The sequence below is a fragment of the Calypte anna genome, chromosome 9, assembly GCF_003957555.1.
Source record: "Calypte anna isolate BGI_N300 chromosome 9, bCalAnn1_v1.p, whole genome shotgun sequence".
NCBI classification, from domain to species: Eukaryota; Metazoa; Chordata; class Aves; order Apodiformes; family Trochilidae; genus Calypte; species Calypte anna.
The window spans coordinates 1,669,941-1,693,676 of NC_044255.1; the positions used below are offsets into that span (position 1 = coordinate 1,669,941).

The 23,736-nt window shown below is 39.6% G+C and overlaps 1 protein-coding gene across 6 annotated transcripts in view; it reads right to left on the reverse strand.

Moving 5' to 3' along the window:
- ACSL3 (acyl-CoA synthetase long chain family member 3) overlaps positions 1-23,736 on the reverse strand; it is a 51,101-nt gene that overhangs the window by 13,852 nt on the left and 13,513 nt on the right. For all 6 annotated transcript variants that reach the window (XR_003987887.1, XM_030456029.1, XM_030456034.1 and 3 more), the window contains 10 exons: positions 21,203-21,623; positions 13,899-14,076; positions 8,953-9,062; positions 7,647-7,785; positions 6,013-6,163; positions 4,318-4,441; positions 3,935-4,006; positions 3,325-3,464; positions 1,302-1,474; positions 209-283 (listed from right to left, as the gene is read on the reverse strand). Coding sequence is in view for 5 of the 6 variants with exons in the window: in XM_030456029.1 (XP_030311889.1) it covers positions 209-283; positions 1,302-1,474; positions 3,325-3,464; positions 3,935-4,006; positions 4,318-4,441; positions 6,013-6,163; positions 7,647-7,785; positions 8,953-9,062; positions 13,899-14,076; positions 21,203-21,553 (1,513 nt within the window). In the remaining variant the exon portion in view is untranslated. The remainder of the gene's footprint in view (positions 1-208; positions 284-1,301; positions 1,475-3,324; positions 3,465-3,934; positions 4,007-4,317; positions 4,442-6,012; positions 6,164-7,646; positions 7,786-8,952; positions 9,063-13,898; positions 14,077-21,202; positions 21,624-23,736) is intronic.

Genomic DNA, 23,736 nt, shown 5'->3' on the forward strand with positions numbered 1-23,736 from the left:
TCCTGTCCAGATATATCCAAGTTTAAACACCAAAGAGAAATTCATTTTACCTTCTTTCTCCCCTCAAATCAAACCTGTATAGATAAAAGTAGCATTTAAAATTCAAAAAGTAACAGCATTATAATTGGTACTACTTAGCAAAGCCTAATATAAAAATAGCTATAGGAAGTTCTTACACACTGTAATTATCACATGCAGAAATTCTCACCTTCTTCCCAGTTCAGTAACTTGATTTCACAACAGACCAAAGGAGCTCCCACTCTCCCTGTAGTGTAGTCCCAAACTAGAATTTTAAAAGAGAAAAATGTTACCAAAACCTGATTAGAAAAATCCTTTCATGCAACTCTTGTGAAAATCAATTGCTGTTCATTTCTAAACTCTTACTTCTCAGAACTTACAAGAAAACCAATGGTCTATCAAGGTAATGCTGAGAAATTCCTTAACCCACCAAGAGAACAGAGGGCTCTGTTTACAGATACCTCCAGTCATATCAACACAGCTGAGACAGTAAACTGGCTATGTGGATCACACTTAGAAGCAGCACAACCACCTTAAATTTTGTTTGCTGGATCCTAAATTAAACAGCAATATTTCATAACAGTTCAGGGATTCTGTATTTTGATCCACTTCCCTAATGTCTCAACCCCACTGCTGCATCCCAGCACCTTCCAAAAGAACATCACTGGAGACATCATCATTTGTATTAGTTTCACTTTGTTCTTCTCTGTTTCTAAAGACTTTTTGAAATAAAAAGCCACATTACCTCAGCTTGTGAAACACCAAGGAACATGGTACATGTTCTACAGTCCAGCATAATCTAGCCATGAGCTTTAGATACTCCTCAAATGATTCCTAGGCAGATCAGGCCAAAAAATAGCAGCTGACTGTTTCTGTCACCACTGAGTCTGAGTGAAATTCAGCACTAAAAGGCAACTGAAACTGTTGTGTTACATTAAATTAAAATCCGAAGGCTTTTGCCTTCCATTTTTTATTTTCCTAAGGTCTCAATACACTCAGCAAAACTAGAAATAACTTCTTCAGTTCAGCTCTTACGTGCAATACTGCCCAGATCCCACTGACACTATTATCACAGATGATAACATTCATTTCCTATGCAGCTCACCTGCCTTAGCACACAACGTGTCAAAATGAGGACTCCTACTGCTTTACACATTTCTCTCATTCCCAGGATTCCCCACAGATGTTGGGTGCCACACACCAAGCAAAGAGACAGTCCAAGAGGACACGTGCAGAGGGCTCAGAAGGGATCGCAGCACCCAGAGGGAGGCACTGACACCCACCTTCTGTGATTGTCCCAGCTCCAGCTGATTCAGTGAGCCCATAGCCCTGTCCTACAGGGCAACAGAAACAAATGTTCATAAAACGCTGAGTGGCTGCTGAGAGGGGGGCTCCTCCACACAGCAGGATCCGGATTTTCCCACCTAGCAGCATCCGGACTTTCCGGAAAATGAGGCTAAAAAGCAAAAGGTAAGAGTACAAGTTTGTTGCATAGGAACAAAATGAGTACCTAACTTGCTCTCTGAATTCAAAGTTTCCACCATTTTCAAGTAAACATAGAATCATAGAATCAGCCGGGTTGGAAGGGACCTCAGAGATCATCTAGTCCAACCCTTGACCCACCGGAGCAGTTGCTAGACCATGGCACTGAGTGCCACATCCAGTCTTTTTTTAAATGTCTCCAGGGACGGAGAATCTACCACCTCACCGGGCAGTCCATTCCATAGCCTGATCACCCTCTCCGTGAAGAAATTCTTTCTAATATCTAACCTAAACCTCCCCTGGCACAACTTAAGACTGTATCCTCTTGTCTTGTTGAAGGTCGTCTGGCAAAAGAGTCCAGTTCCCACCTCGCTACAGCCTCCTTTCAGGTAGTTGTAGACAGCAATGAGGTCTCCCCTGAGCCTCCTCTTCTTCAGGCTGAACAGCCCCAGCTCTCTCAGCCTCTCCTCATAGGGCCTGTGCTCGAGTCCCTTCACCAGCCTGGTTGCCCTCCTTTGGACCTGTTCCAGGACCTCTACATCCTTCTTAAACTGAGAGGCCCAGAACTGGACACAGTACTCGAGGTGTGGCCTAACCAGTGCTGAGTACAGGGGAAGAATCACCTCCCTGGACCTGCTGGTGACGCTGTTTTTGATACAGGCCAGGATGCCATTGGCCTTCTTGGCCACCTGGGCACACTGCTGCCTCCTGTTCAGCTTCCTGTCAATCCAGACTCCCAGGTCCCTTTCTGCCTGGCTGCTCTCAGCCACTCTGTCCCCAGCCTGGAGCTCCCCATGGGGTTGTTGTGGCCAAAGTGCAGGACCCGGCACTTGGCCTTGTTAAACCTCATCCCGTTGGAATCAGCCCAACTCTCCAGTCTGTCCAGGTCCCTCTGCAGAGCCCTCCTGCCTTCGAGTTGGTCCACACTTCCTCCCAGCTTGGTGTCATCTGCGAATTTGCTGATGATGGACTCAATCCCTTCGTCTAAGTCGTCGATAAAGATATTAAACAGAACTGGGCCCAACACTGATCCCTGGGGGACACCACAGCCGCCATTTTGATGCAGCCCCGTTCAGCACCACTCTCTGGGCCCGGCCCTCCAGCCAGTTCCTAACCCAGCACAGGGTGCTCCTGTCCAAGCTGTGGCCTGACAGCTTTTCCAGGAGAATGCTATGGGGGACGGTGTCAAAGGCTTTGCTGAAATCCAGGTAGACCAGTGCGTGGCATTCAAGGAAAACTCTGCAGGAGCACATTCAAGGATTGGGAAACACAGGCACAGATTTTTTAGCTTGTTTCCATGTTTTAATTTGAAGATGGGTTCAGTATTTTGAGAACTAAGACTCATTATGACAGTAAAGTTCTGTGATTTTCTCCTCAAAAATAATTTCAACAAGGTGTACAAATTTTTGCAATTCTATTATCCTTTAGTCTCACTGAAGCTGGGAGTTGGGCTATGATTCCTATGGGCTCCTTTCACCTTGAGATATTCTGTGATTCCCTTCTGGGAAAATGGGAAGTTATCAATAGGACAGACATCCCATCTTACCAAAGAATTGTATCACAAAAAAGTCTTGTATTCATTGCATTATTTTTATCACATCTCCAACCAGTTTCAGGTTAAACAGCACTCACTAAAGTCACATCAGTAAACATTTAAAACCCTCATCCAAACTACTGATTTGTTGCTGCAATGTGCACGCTTGGTTTTACTTTTGATGCTTTGAACATGAACAAATCCAACAAAGAGACATAAAAAATACTACTCGTGTATTACCACTTAGATAAGCATCTTTTTAGTGCCATCATAAACAAAATCAAAATTACCTGTCACAGAGTGGGGTAGTGTAACCTTTGGAAATCTGTTCCATTTTGTAGTTGTAGGCCAATATAAATAGATTCCGCTGGAAAGGAGTCATTTCATTCACTTTGTTCATGACATTTTTGTAGATCCGATCCATAATTTCCTAGTCACATGAAGAGATTAACTTCAACTCAAACAAATACTAAATTCAGGATTAAAAAAAATGGACACATTATCTAGAAACTCTAATACATTTCAGATGACAACTGACCCCCACGTTGCTTCCTCTTCCACTGCCAAGAGGAGATGACAGAAAGGAGGAAAGCAAACATCTGAGCAGGAGCACTAAACCTCATGCTGCCTGCTGCCAACTATCTTCATTCCATTTATTTACTAGAATTAACAGATGACTAATTAAAATGAGAGCCTAATCCCCACAGCTATTTTCAACTTTCAGAAATGCTGACACTCCCATGATGAATGTTTCTCCCAACCATACAAATAAATATTTTAAGCTAGTTTAACAACCAAGGTTCTTCCTTTTTTTTTAGATGACCAATGCATTAATTTTATTAAGATGACAATTATATTTTTACAATAATTTAAAAAAACATTTACCCTTCAAATACTTACTGGGACAGCTGCCATTAGGGTTGGCTTAAGCGTAGTAACATCACCTTTGCTTCCTTTCTTTATTTTGGAGGACTAAAGCAAAGAACACGTTTACTAGCAGACACACTCAAGCTTTTTAACACGAGAAACAAAATGACATATCACGTTTTTCAAACAATCATTTTCATTTCAATTATACTTGAACATTTAAATGGGTGCAGAGTACCAGTCATAGCCACCAATATTCTGTTCTCATAAACTGCAGAAAGCAAGATCTGTTGTGATGTTCTTAAAGATGTATTAAAAAGATCTGATGCAAGTCATTTATTTTTTTTTAAACATTAAACATATGCTTAACATTAAACATATGCTTAACAAACATTTTTATTAACATCAACACACACCTGGTCAGCTAACGTCTGAGGTGAAGAGTATCCAATGCGGCATCCATGGGACAGACACACAAGTTCTGCACTCAGCTCCAGAACATGGGCAAGAGGCAAATAGCCAATATAGATGTCTTTTTCCCTGTAGAAACATAGAATTATCATAGAATCATAGAATTAGCCGGGTTGGAAGGGACCTCAGAGATCATCTAGTCCAACCCTTGACCCACCGGACCAGTTGCTAGACCATGGCACTGAGTGCCACATCCAGTCTTTTTTTAAATGTCTCCAGGGATGGAGAATCTACCACCTCACCGGGCAGTCCATTCCATAGCCTAATCACCCTCTCCGTGAAGAAATTCTTTCTAATATCTAACCTAAACCTCCCCTGGCACAACTTAAGACTGTGTCCTCTTGTCTTGTTGAAGGTCGTCTGTGAAAAGAGTCCAGTTCCCACCTGGCTACAGCCTCCTTTCAGGGAGTTGTAGACAGCAATGAGGTCTCCCCTGAGCCTCCTCTTCTTCAGGCTGAACAGCCCCAGCTCCCTCAGCCTCTCCTCATAGGGCCTGTGCTCGAGTCCCTTCACCAGCCTGGTTGCCCTCCTTTGGACCTGCTCCAGGACCTCTACATCCTTCTTAAACTGAGGGGCCCAGAACTGGACACAGGACTCGAGGTGTGGCCTAACCAGTGCTGAGTACAGGGGCAGAATCACCTCCCTGGACCTGCTGGTGACGCTGTTTCTGATACAGGCCAGGATGCCATTGGCCTTCTTGGCCACCTGGGCACACTGCTGGCTCATGTTCAGCTTCCTGTCAATCCAGACTCCCAGGTCCCTTTCTGCCTGGCTGCTCTCCAGCCACTCTGTGCCCAGCCTGGAGCTCCCCATGGGGTTGTTGTGGCCAAAGTGCAGGACCCGGCACTTGGCCTTGTTGAACCTCATCCCGTTGGAATCGGCCCAGCTCTCTAGTCTGTCCAGGTCCCTCTGCAGAGCCCTCCTGCCTTCGAGTTGGTCCACACTTCCTCCCAGCTTGGTGTCATCTGCAAATTTGCTGATGATGGACTCAATCCCTTCGTCTAAGTCATCGATAAAGATATTAAACAGAACTGGGCCCAATACTGATCCCTGGGGGATACCACTAGTGACCGGCCGCCAACTGGATAGGGTTATGTTGTACCATTAGAGCCCTAAGATGAGTCAGTAAGGTCAATCTACACAGAGCTCACCCAGAACCAAAGAAAGTGAAAAAATGCCTTTGAGCTTGAGAACATTTTTCAAATAACATGGGTAGAGTTTCAAGTCATGTCCTACATAATGCAGGTTTATGGCATGAACAAAGTGTGATTTTTATTCATCCCAAGAGGACTATGTTATGGTTGCAAAGGCAACTCTGTGGACAGCTTTGAAAACCTTACCAAACGGAAAGAAACCACAGAAATTAACACTAAACAAAGGAATTACTGCTTAGGGAAGCTTTCATGGGCTTGTGTGTCCCAGTCTTGCCCACATACAGAAGATGAGAAAACAAATAGCACATGAAGCACATATTATTTAATGCAGTACCAGCAGATAGATGCCCAAGCATCAGCACACAGTAAAATGTGTCCCAGACAAGGAAATGGAGAACAATTAGTACCATACACAGTAATTAACCTAAAATTATATACAACTTCATGACTACTTTAATTTCTGGGAAGTAAACTGTAGGTACTTACCCCAGATTTGGAATCCTCTCAGCCATTCCAGTTATCCCAGCAATTATATTGCAATGGGAGATCATAACTCCTTTGGGAACTCCTGTGGATCCACTTGTATACATGATCACTGCAATATCTGAGGGCACAGGTCTGGCCTGCTGTTTATTTCCTGTAATTCACATTAAAAAAGAAAACGTATAAATCAGTGAAGAGCCTAAGAGATACAACACTACCTCCTTTTTTTGTCTACTATCTAGAGCCTAGGAGATGTGATACACCAATGTATTTCAGCAGCCATTTCACTATGACAGTACATGATTACTGCAATTATATTTTGCTTTATTTTGAAAAGATTGTGGTCAAGTTCCAGCTCCTTCACAAAAAGTAGGAACTTTCTTTGCATTAGCTGGGGAATACTTCGAGCAACTGTTCTGGTCTACCATGACAACTTTTTCTCTATTATTTTTTCCATATTTCTGCAGAGGAGAGAAAAATGGACAGAGCTGTAACTTCTCAAAAATGCCACTGAGTTTGGAAAGTTACACTGCACTGGCTCCATGGGGTCATTCCTCCTCCTCTCCCTCTTGGGGAACAGCACTGACTCATTCACAACACCTGCAGCAAGGCCCTGCTCAGCCAACATGCAGTCCAGTTGCTGTAAATATAGGAAATATGCTGTAAATATAGGAAAGTTCAATAGCTTTAATAGGACTGAAGTGCCTTTTTTAAAAATACTGGCACTGAGAGCAAGAAAACAGGAAAACATGTTTATTCAGGGGAAAAACTGCATGATATGCAATACATGGGACAACATAGATGCTGAAAGAGAAGACCTGAAAGCATATTTAATAATAATTTCCCACTCACTGAATCCTGTCCATCCTGCACAATAAATAAAGTAAAAAACGTAAGCAGAAGCTCCTGTACTCAATATGTTCATGCCTGACCATAAACAATTCATTACAGCATTCCACAATTTATGAATGCTTAGCTTGACAAAGATGATGTTCCTTTACTACAGTGTGTACCATGCAAGATTTAAAAGAAAGAAGGCTCAGACTTTTTTACATAGTACACAGACACATCTCAAGGAGCTAAGGAATCACAGCTCTATTTTTTTCCTGTTGGTGTTGGTCATGGAGGTTGGAGCCAGGGGGGGGTCGGTCTCTTTTCCCAGGCAACTCTCAGCAAGACAAGAGGGCAGGGTCTCAAGTTGTGCCAGGGGAGGTTTAGGTTGGAGATGAGAAAGAATTTCTTTCTGGAGAGGGTGATCAGGCATTGGAATGGGCTGCCCAGGGAAGTAGTGGATTCTCCGTGTCTGGAGATCTTTCCAAAGAGCCTGGATGTGGCACTGAGTGCCATGGGCTGGGAACCACGGGGGGAGTGGATCAAGGGTTGGACTTGATGATCTCTGAGGTCCCTTCCAACCCAGCCCATTCTGTGATTCTATGATTCTATGATGCTGGGAGCAAACCTGCCATTGCCCTGAACACCAACAGCAGGTGGATTAACCACCCACCCAACTCCTACAACAATATTCTTATGCCTTCAAGTGTTAAAAAAATTCTGCAAGCATGAAAAAGCACAGAAGTAACTACTGAATACAATGGAATCTTAAGACACTACATTTAGCAGAAGAAGGGATAACCTACCAGCATCTGCCTTGGCCCCCATTGCTTGCACAGAAGCCATAGTGTGAACAATGACACCCTTGGGGAACTCTGACCACGTTGTTGGTTTGCCATCCACTGTAATAATGTGTCTGAGCAGTGGAACTTGGGAGACAATTTCCTGTGGAAATGAACGTGTGTTCAGACATCCTGAGTGAGGTTTGTGCCAACAAGAAGGGAAAAAAAAAAAAAAAAATCCATCTACTGTACACAATAAAAACCCCACTGACATAAAATATGAGGTTTTTAAATACTGGAGCAGAAACTTGCCTAGCTCAAACAGCTGCAAAACTTGAAACTTTCCACATTTAGATTTGCAGGACTAACTTAACTTTCCACTTACAAGTCCAAAAAACTTTTCCAGCCATTTACTGATCTGGATCTTATTTCAAGAAAAGATTTGCAGAGATAATTGACTTTCCACTCTCAAAGAACCCTGTGAAGAAAAGGTTCCGGGCAGCTGGCAACATTGAGCTGACAATAATGTTGCTCCTTTATTACTATGATATTGAAAACAAGCAAAAGCTAGCAAATACACAGAAAATCATTAGGTTAAACACCATTTTTTAATAGTTTTTAAACAATTATTAGAGTTTCAGTAAAAGAGATAATTATCATCTGTAGCAGCAGAAATTTATTCTCTGTGTGATAAGATAAATGTGTATACACATCCAATCTAGTGACTTCTTTTTGGGAGGGAAAGTAGATAAATCTTACTGGGTCTATCTACTGGGTCAGTAGATAAATTTATCTAGTAGGGTTTATCTACTGGGTCAGTAGATCTTTTTTTTTTTTTACTGTATTCAATATTTAATATGCTTTCCCCCATACTGGAAAACAGCTCCAACTCTAAGAACCCCATCTTTAGACTTAAGAGCCATTCTCTGCTGGGAAAACATCCAACAATAAACCAGAAGCATGATCACTTTTAGCCATTCATATACACTTTATACATTTTTCTGTTCTTCCCATTTGCTTCAGCTTACATTTATAGGCACTAAGTCTACCCAGAAACCATGGCAGTTTCTTTTACAGGTAGCAGAGCACTGCAGCTCTTCATTAATGCAAATTGCTCATTCTGGTCTCATAAGTCATTGAGAAGCCCAAATCCCACTGAAGGCTAACTGGAGTTTTTCTCAGCACATGAAGACAGATACATAAATCTTATTCTAAAACAAGTGTCTGCCCTATAGAAAGGCAATAAATCACTGCTCTGCACAATGGAACCAGGCCTTTTAACAATAATCAACAGATACACTGGAAGGAGATAAGGGAACAGTTTTCTGACCTTCAGTTTTGTCTGCATCAATTCTTTACTAGTAATGATGGTGGTCACCTCTGTTTCATTCAGTCCATGTACTATTGCTGGGCCTCCCAGAGTAGCATACAGAGTAACAACTGAAACAGAAAATGGAGGGGAAATAATGAACTTCTATTTTACAGCTCAAAGTATAGTTGACAAGACAGGGCTGAGATTAACCTCTTCTCCATCAGGCAAATGAGTATGCTTTAATAAAAGTTGGTATTATGTGAATTTAAACAGAGCAGAATTGCCAGTTACACTGAGAACAAGGAAAAAAGAATCATTGTCTGTGTGACTCTACTATTTTTCAACCATTTTCCAAAGAATTTTTCTAACTGGAGATACCAGAACACATTAGCCTGTGCAATTCTCTTCTAGATCCACTCTTGTACATTCATGGTTTTACCATTTTAAATGGAAGCATCTGCTCCCAGTCCCCTTGTACACAGGAAAGAAACAACTTCCATTGACATGACTTCTCTTTTCAGAATTCACATGCTTTATTATTAGCCCTGTTAGTAACAAATTATAAGGTTGTAAGACATGTCACCATCTGATTGTCTGTCTGTCAGTAACAAATCTGACTTTAATATTTTCCCATCTATTTAAAACAAAGATTTAATTGTAACAGTCTTTATACAATGAACTGAGAATAAAGAGCAAATAAAGACTATTAAAAAATGTCTATTAGAAACACTGATTCCTGTATTTAAGAACATCTCATTAGCAAGTGTTAAACAACAACTATTTCATATTAACAATTTTAAAATAATATTTAATGTACTGCCATTTTTATGGGAAGCTCATGAGAAAGACAGGAAGGGGCTGGGGAAGAAAGAGGCAGACCAAGAAGGCAGATAGGTACTGCTCTCAAAAACTAGTATTTTCCCATTTTTCAAGCAAAATGCTAAACAAGGGCACCTCAAAAAAAGTTGTAAGGTCAATCAGCACAATCATTAACAATTAAAACACCAGTGCTGGAAGTTTCGTTTACATCAGGTAACTGAATTTCCTGTGCTTTAATGTCAATTTGGTTGAATACTCAACAAGACAATTTTAGAAAGACACACAGTACATTACACAGTACATTCAAGGGTTGGACTCGATGATCTCTGAGGTCCCTTCCAACCCAGCCTATTCTATGATTCTATGATTATGTCTGTACTTACATTATGTTCACTGCAGAAAAAAAAAAAATACATTCAAACTGTTGTATTCTAAGATCTGAAATCCACGGAGTTACCCTCTGCAGCTTACTAAGAAAGAACCCTAAAGCAGTTTTGCAGAAAAGTAAATAATTAACCTCTACTTATTTTTTCCTGGTTAAAACAGTCCATCATAGTTCAGAACTGTTGCAGGGCAAATGCACATGCACTGTGTTTTCTTTAATTTGGTGGGAGCAAAGTCCAGCAGAGTGCCTCTCCTAGTTCCCACGAGCTCTTTCTACATACTGCAGTGACCCCTGTTCTATAAACATCTTGCAGAAATTCAGATTCCCCAGGCCAACAAGCACAACCAAGACAACACACTGCCTGGAAAGAAAAGCATCATCTCTGAAATTCCTACATTAGTGTAGTTAATTACTCATCTACAAAGAAGTACCTCGAGGACAAATGAGAGATGTATCATTTATATGATGCTCTACTGGTGTCAGAGATGAAAAAGAGCTGTGAAATTCTCACATCTTCACACTGACACCCAAAACTTTTGTCTTTCAGACAAATCTGGAAGTTTATGTATTTTTTTTTTCCTCTCCTTTTTCCCCTTGTTCCTTTTTCCTTGTTCCTATGTTCATTTTTACATATGCAATAGTACAAGTGACTCTTTGATACCTGGATTTCTAAAGAATATTGTTCTGAAAGTGACAAAAAGAAACAAAATCTCACCACCACCACCACATTTGCCTGCTAATATCCAGCAACAAAGCCTAGCCCTAAAGAAACAAATAGAATTTTTGTCATTTATTTCAATATAACTAACATGGTAAACTCAGTACTTCAGAATCCATCCTATGTACGAAAAAAAAAGTAAACAGACCTCTTAAAGGCTTCATCTAAATCAGTTCTGACAAAACCACATCTGCTCAAGCTTCAGGAAGGCAGGATTGAAAAATGAAACAACCTTTTCTATTTATTTCATTAGCTGGTTCTACAGTCAAGTGTTTTATCTGTTCACACTGGTGAAAAGCTCATGACACAGGTTTAGAAGAGATACTTCATAAGAATATCTGTTTTCATGTTAGATTTTACTTTTCCATTTTTGAACTACCAATTCTACTCAACCTCCTGCAAATACAAGGCTTAGAGAGCTTCAGTGTAAAATTTACAATAAATCAAGTATGTTTAATCATAAAACCACTTCTTTTCACAAGTAATCCAGAACATAAAGATTAGTTTCCCCATTCTAATTCTGAAGTACAAAAGGCATTCTCTCCAACACCAGGCACAAAGCAAATGAACCTGTTCTCTTGGCACCAGTTCTGAGCACGTAGCATCAGATGTGATTTATTTCACATCCAGAAAGTATGTTACAACACCACCACACAGCAATTAGCTGTTGTGAAACTTGTAAACTGCAAAATGTTAATGCAAGTCATTTAGCAACATCTTGCCCCATTACTTCAATATCAGCTTGAATGTTATAACTCATTCAGCAAACTGACTACGTGAAGAGTGCAGGATACATCATCTGCCAGCACACAAGTCAGCCAAGTTCATGTGAGATGACAGCTTAGATGCTAAATACCACGTCAGACACTGGGCCAAAGCACGTCTCAAGAAGGGAACTTAAAACATGACTCCAACAGAACTAAAAACACATGCATACCATTCTATACACTACATCCATCCACAATCTTGGGTTGTTTTGTTTTTTTTTTTCTTCAAATTACAAAATCTTCCTAGGATTTTTAAGAGTGCTTCACTTCCAAAGGAAAAATAACTGATACAAGCCTTTACATTCCTAGGATAACCACTAGGAATCTAACAGATCCTAAAACTGACAAATGGGAACTGACATTTTATGATGAGACACATAATTGTAAAAATCCAAGAACAACCTTTGCAACAACCTCTCTGGCAGGCAAGTTTAGCTGCAGCCCCTCCCAGAAGAAAGGATCCAAAAAAAAAATCACACTGAATTTAGGCTGGAAGGCATCTGCACAGAACAACTCGTAAGAGCAGAGTGCTCAGGGCCATGGTTAGGCTGGTTTTAAGTACCCCCAAGAATGGAGAACCCTGTTCTGCTATGTAGGCACCCTCACAATTAAGGTGTTTCTTACAACATCAAATTTTCTTGTATTCAGTTTCTGCCTGCTGCCCTCCAGCAAAATTTAAGCAGAGATTGGCTTCATCCTCCCTGTGCACTCCCATGAGTTTCAGACAGCAACAAGATCTCGACTCCCTCATCTTGATGCTGAACAGACCCCACTCTATCAGCCTCTTCTATGTCACCTTCTCCAACCCCTCCAGCACCTTGGCAGCTCTCCACTGGACTCACTACTGTACATCATGGTCCTTTTTTTCTGCTGCAAAACCCAAAATTGGTCAAAGTACTCCAAAAGTACATTGGTCAAATGTGGTCTCACCAGCATCCAAATGGAGGAGAAGGACCACTCTCCTGGACCTACCTGCTACAGTAGGTAGCTGGCAGGTAGGCAACTACCTGCTATGGACCTACCATCCTGTTACTCCCACCCAGGATACTGTAGGCTGCCCTGCAAGAAGATTTTGCATCACCAGGACCCACAGATTCCTTTCTGCAAAACTCCTCTCTATCCAGTTCTCCCCAGCCTACACTGCTGCATAAGGTTATTCAAGCACACAGAAAGGAGTTTAATTCTTTCACTGAACTCCATGAAGCTCCCAACAGTCCACTCTTCCTCTGAGTACCAGCCCTGGCCTCCAATGCTGCTCCTACCAACATCCTGTGACCTGCTGTGTCTATGCTCTGCCTAATCATTCAGATATTCAGCAGTACTGGACTCAGTACCGAACCCCTTTGTTCTGGTGATCTTTCATGCTTAGAGCAAAGAGGGACCATTTCATTTATGATATAATTTCTTTTATGCTTGTTTCCAAAGTCTGGAAAAAGCCCAATTGATGTGCATCTTCAGTGTAGGTAGGCAGTAAGTCAGAGATTTAAACCAGATACTATGAAGGAGACAGGGCTGACTTGAAATAGCTCACCAAAACTAAACACTTTTAAAGGTTTCTGAAGTAATAGCTAGGACTGAAGCTTTTCCTTGAGCATAGTCTCAAATCAGCATTCAGGTTAAATTAGGATGACCTACATGACATGAAATGGACTATGGGAAAGTCAAGAGGATGAGAGAAGAAAAACACAAAAATATTTTTAAATCTATCAGTCTCAGCATAAGGTTTGAGCTAAGGAACGACTTCTGGTTTGATAAAGGATTGATTAAGCAAAATTCTAATTTGAAAGAGCCATCCAACATAAATTCAGGACTCAGTAATTCTTTTTCACTTTTTAGATATCAATACGATAAACTCCAACCAAAAATCCAAATTGAAGAGTTGATAATATCCAGTTAAAACAAAACTTACAGACACAGATGAAGGTTTGACGTCAGCTCCTGAAACCAAGTCAATGAATTCATCTGTGATTTCTATTTGTTTTCCAAAACTCAGGAATCTGCACTGATTTTAGACTTAAAGAAAACAAACCTCTCACAAATTCATTGAACCAGATATATTTACTGAACCCAAGCTGCAAAGAGATACAGATTTCTCCACTCAGTAAGGCCAAATATTACATAGTGCACAGCATTATGTAGTCAACTTACATGGAGTCTTAAATACTCTCTATTAACTTTTTATATAATGACTTCTTAGTGTGTAAAGTGGAGAAAAAGGGTTGTTTTCAAACTGTAAGATCAAAGACAAATATTTTAAGGAAAGACAGATACTTACGCTGGTAGTTGCACATAAAGCAAGCCTGTGCTGCAATCATCCACTCAGCTCTGGTCTCACAAAAGATAGCAATATTAGTCTTTGGTTGTTGACCCAATACTGCCAAGCCATTTCCAAAATTAACAGCTTTAATGTATACATCTTCATATGAAAGCCAGGTATACTTGCCAAGGATGACCTAATAAGAATAATAAAATCCAATTTAGAAAATGAAAAGCCTTAACACATCTCCTACTACATCTTTAGCCACATGAAAAAAAACCACAGATGTTTTAAAAGTTGCTTAAATTCCAAAAGCAGTTTATTCAAGATAACAAGTAATATTCTTGCCAGAAACTACAGGGATTGTGGGAGTTCCAACACAAATGCTGCAATATTACCATGCACATGACCACCTCTGGTTCTGTTTTACTTTAGGAAAAGTACACCATTCACACCCTATTTTGTAGCATCAGAAGCCTCTGAAAGGCCGTGGTTGTCTCACCCATATGCCCCTAGATTTTTCAGAAAGGTTTATTTTAAATACAGAGTGCCAAGCACTAGCTAGTACAATTCATAACTGTATTTGTTCTCCTAGGTATTTGGACTACTATTCAGCTATAAAAATGATATTTACGTATCCACTCTTACAAAAAACAAAAAAACCAGGGAAAATTTAATGCAGAAAGCAGTATATCAGTGGGCCCAGAAAGAATCTGAAATCCCCCAGACTTTGTTCCAAAGCAAATGCCAGGGGGAAGAGGAGTAGTATTTTTGCCCATTTTTTACTGCTAAACACAAGTGGGACAGAAGACTGGACTGAAAATTACTGGCAAATCTCAGCACTGGAAAGTCATGTGGAAAAAGTGAAGCAATCTCACATGTCTTCTATATGGGAAAGCTGGGCAGAGTAAAACTGGGTTTGGGTTTACAGTAAACAAACTGACATAGTTTTATTTTCTTACTGAGTGATAGGGGGTATCTTTGACAACAGCCTAGAAATTTTCATATGCAGATACAAAAGAAGATGTTTTGCACTAAAAAACCAGACTCTGTTATTATACCTTACCTGTCCAGTTACACAAGCACCTTGCCAACTTTGAAAACTGATTTCTATTAGTCAAGTATTATGGACACTTCCTTTGGCTCTATAGCACTAGCAAGAAAAAAAAGCAAACAAACAAACCCCCAAAAAACCCTAGACAAGTAAACCTCTCCCTCCATTCTGTTTTCCAGTTTTCATTTATCAACTTGAACTATCTTCATCAACGACTTGGATGAGGGTATAGAATGTACCCTCAGCAAGTTTGCTGATGACACTAAGCTGGGAGGAGTGGCTGACACACCAGAAGGCTGTGCTGCCATTCAGAGAGACTTGGACAGGCTGGAGAGTTGGACAGGGAGAAACATGATGAAATTCAACAAGGGGAAGTGTAGAGTTTTGCATTTGGGGAAGAACAACACGATGGCCCAGTATAGGTTGGGGGCTGACCTGCTGGAGAGCAGTGTAGGTGAAAGAGACCTGGGGGTCCTGGTTGACAAGAAGATGACCATGAGCCAGCAATGTGCCCTTGTGGCCAAGAAGGCCAATGGCATCCTGGGGTGCATTAGAAAGGGGGTGGTTAGTAGGTCAAGAGAGGTTCTCCTCCCCCTCTATTCTGCATTGGTGAGGCCGCACCTGGAGTATTGTGTCCAGTTCTGGGCCCCTCAGTTCAAGAAGGACAGGGAAGTGCTTGAAAGAGTCCAGCGCAGAGCTACTAAGATGATGAAGGGAGTGGAACATCTCCCTTATGAGGAAAGGCTGAGGGAGCTGGGTCTCTTTAGTTTGGAGAAAAGGAGACTGAGGGGTGACCTCATCAATGTTTTCAAACATGTAAGGGGTGAGTGTCAGGGAGATGGAGTTAGGCTCTTCTCAGTGGTGACCAGTGATAGGACAAGGGGTAATGGGTGTAAATTGGAGCACAGGAGGTTCAAGTTGAATATCCGGAAAAATTTTTTTCCTGTAAGGGTGACAGAGCCCTGGAACAGGCTGCCCAGGGGGGTCGTGGAGTCTCCTTCACTGGAGACATTCAAAACCCGCCTGGACACGTTCCTATGCGAAGTGCTCTAGGTGGCCCTGCTCTGGCAGGGGGGGTTGGACTAGATGATCTTTCGAGGTCCCTTCCAACCCCAAGGATTCTATGATTCTATGAAAAGCTAACAACTTCTGGGCATGTAAATATATCTTTCCTGAATCTGTATTTCCAAATTTATTTCCTTATTTATATTATTATATATTATTATTTATTATTTATTATATTCAAATGAATTTGAAAATCTCAAACCTTTAACAGAAACATAAAATTTAATAGATTTGGCTCATACAAACACTATTTCAAACTACTAAAGTTTACCACTGGGTAACGAAGTTGTACCTACTGCCTGTATATTGCTCATTAAACTACTTGTTTAGCAGGACAAACCTTTCTTAACTCAGGACAGGGATAGGTGTAGCAGCTTAGAAACTTCACAAACGTTTTCATAGGAAAGTATCACTTAACAAAACTTAACACTGGACAACAATAACAATAGTTAGCAATTTCACCAGAAAATCAACTTTTCTCATGCAGACATCTGATCAAATTTCCCTGTTTTATTTACAAAAATTCAGCTTCATTTGCAAATAGACTGGCTTTAGAACCAAAAAACCTTCCCAGAGAAGAAACTCTCACACTGAACTTATCTCAGAAGAGCTGCCTGCTCACATCACACACTCCCAGTGTGCTCAGATATGCCCTTCCCCAAAGGGAAGGACCTGCAAGTTCCTTTCTGCTGCAACAGACCAAAATATTTCTTTTGTGGCAAACTTTCCTTGCTTCCAAAGAAAATATGATGCATCCCTTCCTGTCCATCCAAATTCAGTAATGTGGAATTTTAATTCCAATTTGGGACTGACATTTCCTCAACGAAGTATTGTTGGCACACTTGGAAATGGTTGACAATTTAATCAGCTGAAAACAATTCACAGAAATTCACTGACCAACACCCTTTCTACCATCTCTACCTACAGCATGGCCTCAGGGCTGCTGCTCCCAAATAAACAGGCCAAGAAACACAAGCAGATTCTTGTTACTGTTTCTAGTAAGTTGGACAATCCATAAATGAACAGGTTTTGGTGAATTCCACCATTTACTGTGTAACTCACTAAAACTGAAATAATACATCATTAAAGGGTCACAAGTGGATCTTTCTCATTAACACTCGTGATTCTGATTTTTTTCTTAAATAAACTTGATGTAAAATATTTAAAAGCCTTAGTGGTTCTTTCCTTTAAGAGGTTAGAAAACTCAAAAGTATAGCTTTCTTTACAGTTATTTTTCTATACACTGACATTGTTATCTCTCTGAGGAACACTGATGTGTGAACACAGCTGAGAAGACCTTTTCCAACGCAGCTGGTTTGAGTTTTACTTTCCCTACTGCCTTCCATATATTTCAATTCCCATGTTGCCTTCCACCCCATGCCCAGTCGGGCATTAATACACATTACTACACAACCTCAGTCTACATGTCCCATCCTGCACTTCCTTCTCTGCTTCTTTTGCAGGATCCAGGAGTAGGTTGTGGTTTCTCTCAGCCTTCCTCCTTCTGCTTTAGAAGGTCTCCAAATCAAAATACTAAGGTGAGGGCCTTTCCCTCAGTAGGTTTCACCAATACTTCCCAATTTCTACTGTAAACAGCTGTTACAACTGATGTTAAGTGCCATCATCTCTTGAACATTCACACATGTTTAATTTGACAACTTTCAGAACTTATTTCTGCCAGATAACTACTGACACATGTCAGGAAAGTGACTGTCCAAAAGCTTGCAAGAAAAAGGCCCAAGAAATAAAGGTTATTGAGGACTGATTACAGACACAAAACCAAACACTAAAAGCAGAAGGGACAGCACCTCTGAATGTTTCCTTTGGAACACTACATTAAATAGGAAAATACTGCCCTCTAGTGCACCAGCTCTTAAACATCCCTAAAGTGCAAGCTTAAGAGTTACCTATTTGACCCATCAGAAAACATAATTAAAGATCAGTGCTGTAATTAATATTTGGAAATCCAAAGTACAGAGACTATATAGATGCTGCATGGTGAACATTTCTTTAGTCTGGCTTTCAGGGCAACAATATTCAATTTTTTGGAGAGATAATATTCAATTTTTATTTATAAAATATGAATGAATATTCAATAATATTCAATTTTTAAGTTGTTAAAGGTCTTGAAGGCACATGTAGAGTCATTGAACTACCTGACCCCAAGGTTACCTTTCCAGGTCTTCCTCGAAGTAGCTTGTAAGGTTTCAAGAACCTTGACTACAACGTGGAAACCACTGATCACAAATTAAATGCTTTTCCTTGTTGAAAGTAGATTAAAAATAACACCAAGGAAGCTATTTGAAATGTAGGTTTTTGATCTTTTTCACATGAAAACCTAGATTGCAGCTGAGCACATATTTTTATTTCCAGCCTAAGACATTCCTTACAGAGCACTCAGTGTTTTTCAACAACATAAACTCCTCTTACTGCTCAATGACTTGGCATGGCAAGAACCATCCTAAAACTTAACAGTAAGCTTCAGTTTTGGGTGTAGTGGGAAACATTCTGGATTCCCAAGTGCCTGCACATGTTTCTATAGCTCTCACAGGCTTTAGATGCATCACTTCTCCCCTACCAAAATCTTGTTTGCTTTTCCCCACTGTGTCTTATTTATTCTCTCTCCATTAATTCTGTTCTTGGTTACATCAAAACAATGAACCCCAAAACAAACAAACATCACCACCTCTTTGCCCCCCAAAAAACCAACCTAAGGCCACATATACAAAGCAGAATCTATGTGCCCACACACATAAAAGCAAGCACATGACAACATACACTACAGCTAAAATGGCATAATATAATCAACTAGCAGAGTAAAGCTCATTTTTTGAGTATCACAAAACTTAAGCTCTGCTTAATTATTTTTTCCCCCAATTATTATGAAGTATTTTCATTATTATTTTATCCTGACTTAAATATTTGATGAAATTACTATTAGGTATGCTCTTCAACCCATGTATTAAAGGATAGCACAGAAAGAAATCAAAACTTGGCCACACATGAAATATTATAAAATGCAAAGTAAGCTGAAGCAAGTGGTTTTATTTATTAACATCCATTAATTTCTGCTACTCTGGCAACTACACAGAAAGAAATCTTTTAAATAATGCAATATCAATAATTTCAAGACACTACAGACTATCTGGAATATCCTTGTTCTCTGAATAAAGTAGTATGGTATCTGATCTTGGAGAAGTTAAGTAACCAGCAATAAGCACTTTCAGTAGAAGTGTGAGCACACTTAGTTCTCCTAAGAAACAGAAACTTAATACTTTAAGTGATTTATTCACCCCATTAATGAATCATTAATTAGGCTAATTGCAATTAGGCCCACTGTAATTTGCAGAGAGACACATCTTCAAACTGGTAATGCAATTCAGTACACAGACCCATGACCTACAATCAGGTATGCTCCTGAATTGCAGATGACCTCAGCAAAATCCATTAGTCATTCCTCAAACTCCATTCAGTTTCTGAAAGCAAAACATGATCAGGTTTTGCAGCTCCTGTAAGGTATAAAAACTATCTGCATTATATCTCAAAATGAAAACTGTCACGTGCTTTTCCAGAAAGCTTCAAATAAACCTCAACAAGATGCCTTTACTGAAGGGAGCCAGGCAATAAAAAGATGAGTTATGGAAAACAAAAATCAAAGGACTCTGACATTTAGAATCCAAGTGCCTTGTGAAATTCCCTGATTTTCCTCACTTGCTAAAACACATTATGAAGTATTAAGAAACACTATTTTCTAGTGGAAAACAACTTAAAAGTAGACTTATGTGATAATGCCAGAACTTGGAACTAAGTACCACGAGGGCAAGTATGGCAATCGACCACAGTGAAGTGTTCTGGCAAGCTTAGACAAAATTATTTAAGTAATTTCCAAGTCCAAATGCTCAGAAGCAAGTAACTTAAGTAGGTCAACACCAACATTCTTCAGCTTTCCAACATTGAGAACACGTTGCTTGCGTAATGGAAAAGGATAAAACTCTTAAGTTCTTAAGCCTTACATTACTAATTATGCTTAAAAAACAGAATACAGAGCATGGGCAGCCACAATTCTCATTTGAGCTCAGAAGCCCACTTTGTACAACATGAACTTTCTAGTATTTTGTAAGGCAATGAGACAACCAAGAAATATTACACGTACCCATTTCTGGCAGCATTTCATTCACACTGACAAATTAACCCCACAGATGGGAGTAAGTTTTACAAATAATTAGAGCTTCGATAAAGACTTAAAAAGAAGTTCAACTTGCCATGTATTGTGATATTAAAAAAACCTGTACTTTAAACATTATACTCCTCTACCAGAACTAAAGCTAGTATTAAGTAATCTTGTATCATACTAAGTGCTAAATTGTTCTTCAGTAGGAAAATTAACCTTAACTAAAAGCTGTCTTAATAGTGCATTTAACAACTTCTAATGCCTAAGTGCAGACCTTTAATATGTACCTGCACATACACATGGATCCTGTTAGTGGGATCTTGACTTGATTCTTCAGGCAAAACTGCACTTTTACATGCCTCTGAACACACACAAAGCAGCAGCTGAAAACATAGGCCTGAACTTAGAACTATTTGCCAAACCCTTGCAACAAAGGTTTACATGGCAATCACAGCTCCCACACACCCCATGATTACAGATTAGCTGATATACAGTCCACCATAAAGAGGCTGCAGGAAAAAACTAAAAAAAAAAAAACCCAAACAAACTCAAAGATTCTTCCTATTAAAACCTTTGCAATCCTTTTCCAAACAGATCTGAATTCACAGGCCAAAGCAGTAAATCCTTAAGTTAAAATTAAGTTTACTGGAAAGGCACAACTGAGTACAGGCACTAAGCAATTTTTCTGTATTTATCTGGTTATAGTTCAGAACACAAAGGTAGACTTTATTTCTCCTAAAAGGAAAACTAAAGCCAGTTCCATCATCACAAAATATTAAAACCAAACACCAAACTGACATCTGCATTTTTTTTCTTTGGCTGAAACCATAAAGACAGGTATCTATTCAAGAATGTAAAAAGAAGGTTTAGATTTATTTTTTTTTAAAATGTTGGGAGTTAGATAATTTAACACTTCTTTCATGACTACTTAATCTGACAACTTTTTTTTCCCCTCAACTTGCTTTCCTGTGCCAAAAGAAAGTAAACATACTTTGAGAAAATTCTTGAAGACAGAACGCAAAGAAGATTTACCTTTTTAAAAACTTTTCCTGATGGCTGGATTTCATCTTCCTCTTTTAGGATTTCTCGTGTTCCCAGGAGTTTTCTGTCTTTAAATTTAGTTTTAGCATATTTAAAAACTTTGTCAAGTGTATCACACCCAGGATATAAAACTGAAGCTAAGCAGTGCATACTGTTAACAGATCTGTATGCACTCCCAGGCTTGGTATTCACAGGTCTAGCTTTAACCTGCTTGGCTTTTTCTATAGCCTGTCTTGATCCTGAAAATATGTACCATGGGATGTACATTACAAAGGAGTACACCAAGATTATAAAGTTTATAAACTGTAGAAGAACAGGGTTGATGTTATGCTTCAACTTCATTTTGGCTGCTGGTGAAGGTTACAAGAAGAGTTTATAAGCAGGGATCAATCAGACAGGGATCCAGAAGGATCTGAAAAGAGAATAGAATATGTTAGTGGATTCTATAGCTGTTGGCAAAAAGTTATTTTTAAACATTTTATTACGTTCCACAGTAGGTCTTTTTATGCAGAAACTACCCTACAAGTCTTAAATCCCTAACACAAACAAAACAAGGCATCAATATGTGAGAAAAAGCTCTTCCACTGCCCCCTAACAAACTGCAGTACTTCCCCATATTTCTACTTCTTCAGACAATACACAGAACCCAAGGAATTCAGGACCTGGGCTTTTAATTAAATGGCATGTATTTGTCTGAAAATGTTATGTGGCTATACAATTTCAAAGATTCTCTCCAACCACATCAGAATACCTACATGTGTATGCATCTTTGCCATCTTTATGACCTGTACATCATCAGCCTCTAAGATAACACCTAATGCCACTGCTCTGTACATGGGAAGCCCCATCACCAAGTTTGTTAAAATGCTTTCCCAATACTATAAATGCTGGGAAACCAGAAGGAAATGGTAACCTTCCTCCATGAAGGCCCTGTATACAACAAAACTTTGCTGGTTCTTTTATTTCAAGGGCCTTTCCATCAGCCTCAGTACCAGGATGCAATATGCATACTTATTACCTACATAAATATGACAATAAGTTAACTAATATTTGGTAAGTGGCTTAGGAATACCCACAAAATCCTAGCAACACCACTATGAAGAGATGTGTACCTTTTTCCAGGATCCCTCATGATGCCAGGAGATTCACTTTTATTTTTCTTAAAGCATCATTTGTCATATCTTATATGATAAAAATATCTAATATCTATTTAACATATATACTGCACAATGATGAAACATTCTAATACAGCCTACTGCTCAGGCAATAATTATGCCATCTAGAAGATTAAAAGAAAACCAACAACATTTAAATATGCACAGAGACACTTGCTGCAATGACTGAACACAAATTCCTACAATTGAGAACAAGCTACATGTCATAAAAATCAGTGTTTTGCACATAAACCAAAATAAATTACAAATACATTGACTCAGTTAGCTATTTTCTTGATACAATTGTATTAAAAACAACTCAAGCAGTAAATAATGATGCTTACAAAACATGCACAACTTTGTTAATTCTGTCTACATTAAGTAAATCTTCCTTTGTCAGACACAGTGCCAATACTATGTAATTCTTTGCTGATGCCTTACATTCATTGACTGAAAATCCCCAAGGTAAGAAACTGAAGTTGAAAAAAGTCATGGTAAGATCATATAAGATCCTTCAGGAGTAATGGAAAGAAACCTTGCTTCATGAACCTGAGATTGGCAGGTCCTTTGGGGAACAGATTGATCCAATATCCTGGATTTGCAGGAGGAAATTAATTCCATCTTTCTCTAAACCACAGAAGTTCTTAAAATCCCAAGCAAAAACGTTTCACATCAACTGCTTTCCTACCAGGCTGCTGTAACCTCATCATTAACACTGCCTCATTACAGGCAGTCTGAGGACCTCAAACCAAGAACATCAAGCACCAGTCTACAAAGCACCCAAACACTCAAGGCAAACAGGAGCTTTATGTATCAAAGCAGATGAGGGGGAAAGGGATTTAAAACCTAAACCTAAAGTGTATATACTTCAATTTTCAGAGGAAAGGCAGAAACCGATGATAAATTAAACAAAAAACAAACCAACAAAAAACCCAACAAACTTACAGAGGCCAAAAGACAACTTCCATAATCATTTGAAGAGATTCTTAGGCTGTCACTGAAGGATGCTCAGTGAATATAATCATATGCCAGCCAATAAGCTTCTGCAGTGCAGAAAAATTAGGCTGCTGTTAATAGCAGCACAGAACATGATGTTCTAAAGCTGAATCCAGAGCTCACAAAACAAAGGTTTACCATTTTTTCAAGAAGTTATACATTGTACTGTGATTTTATCTGGCACAATTCAGAGGGACACGCATTTATTTTTCTCCTTACTAAGCTGGAGAACTTAGGTGTGTCTAACAAGGTAGAAACAGAACTTAACCAAACAGCAGTATAAGCAAAATTGAAGACAATCAAGTTAGTACCTTTTGAAAAACTGTTCTCCAAAGAAATTCACTGCCTGACAAGCAACTGAAATATTGTCCCTGG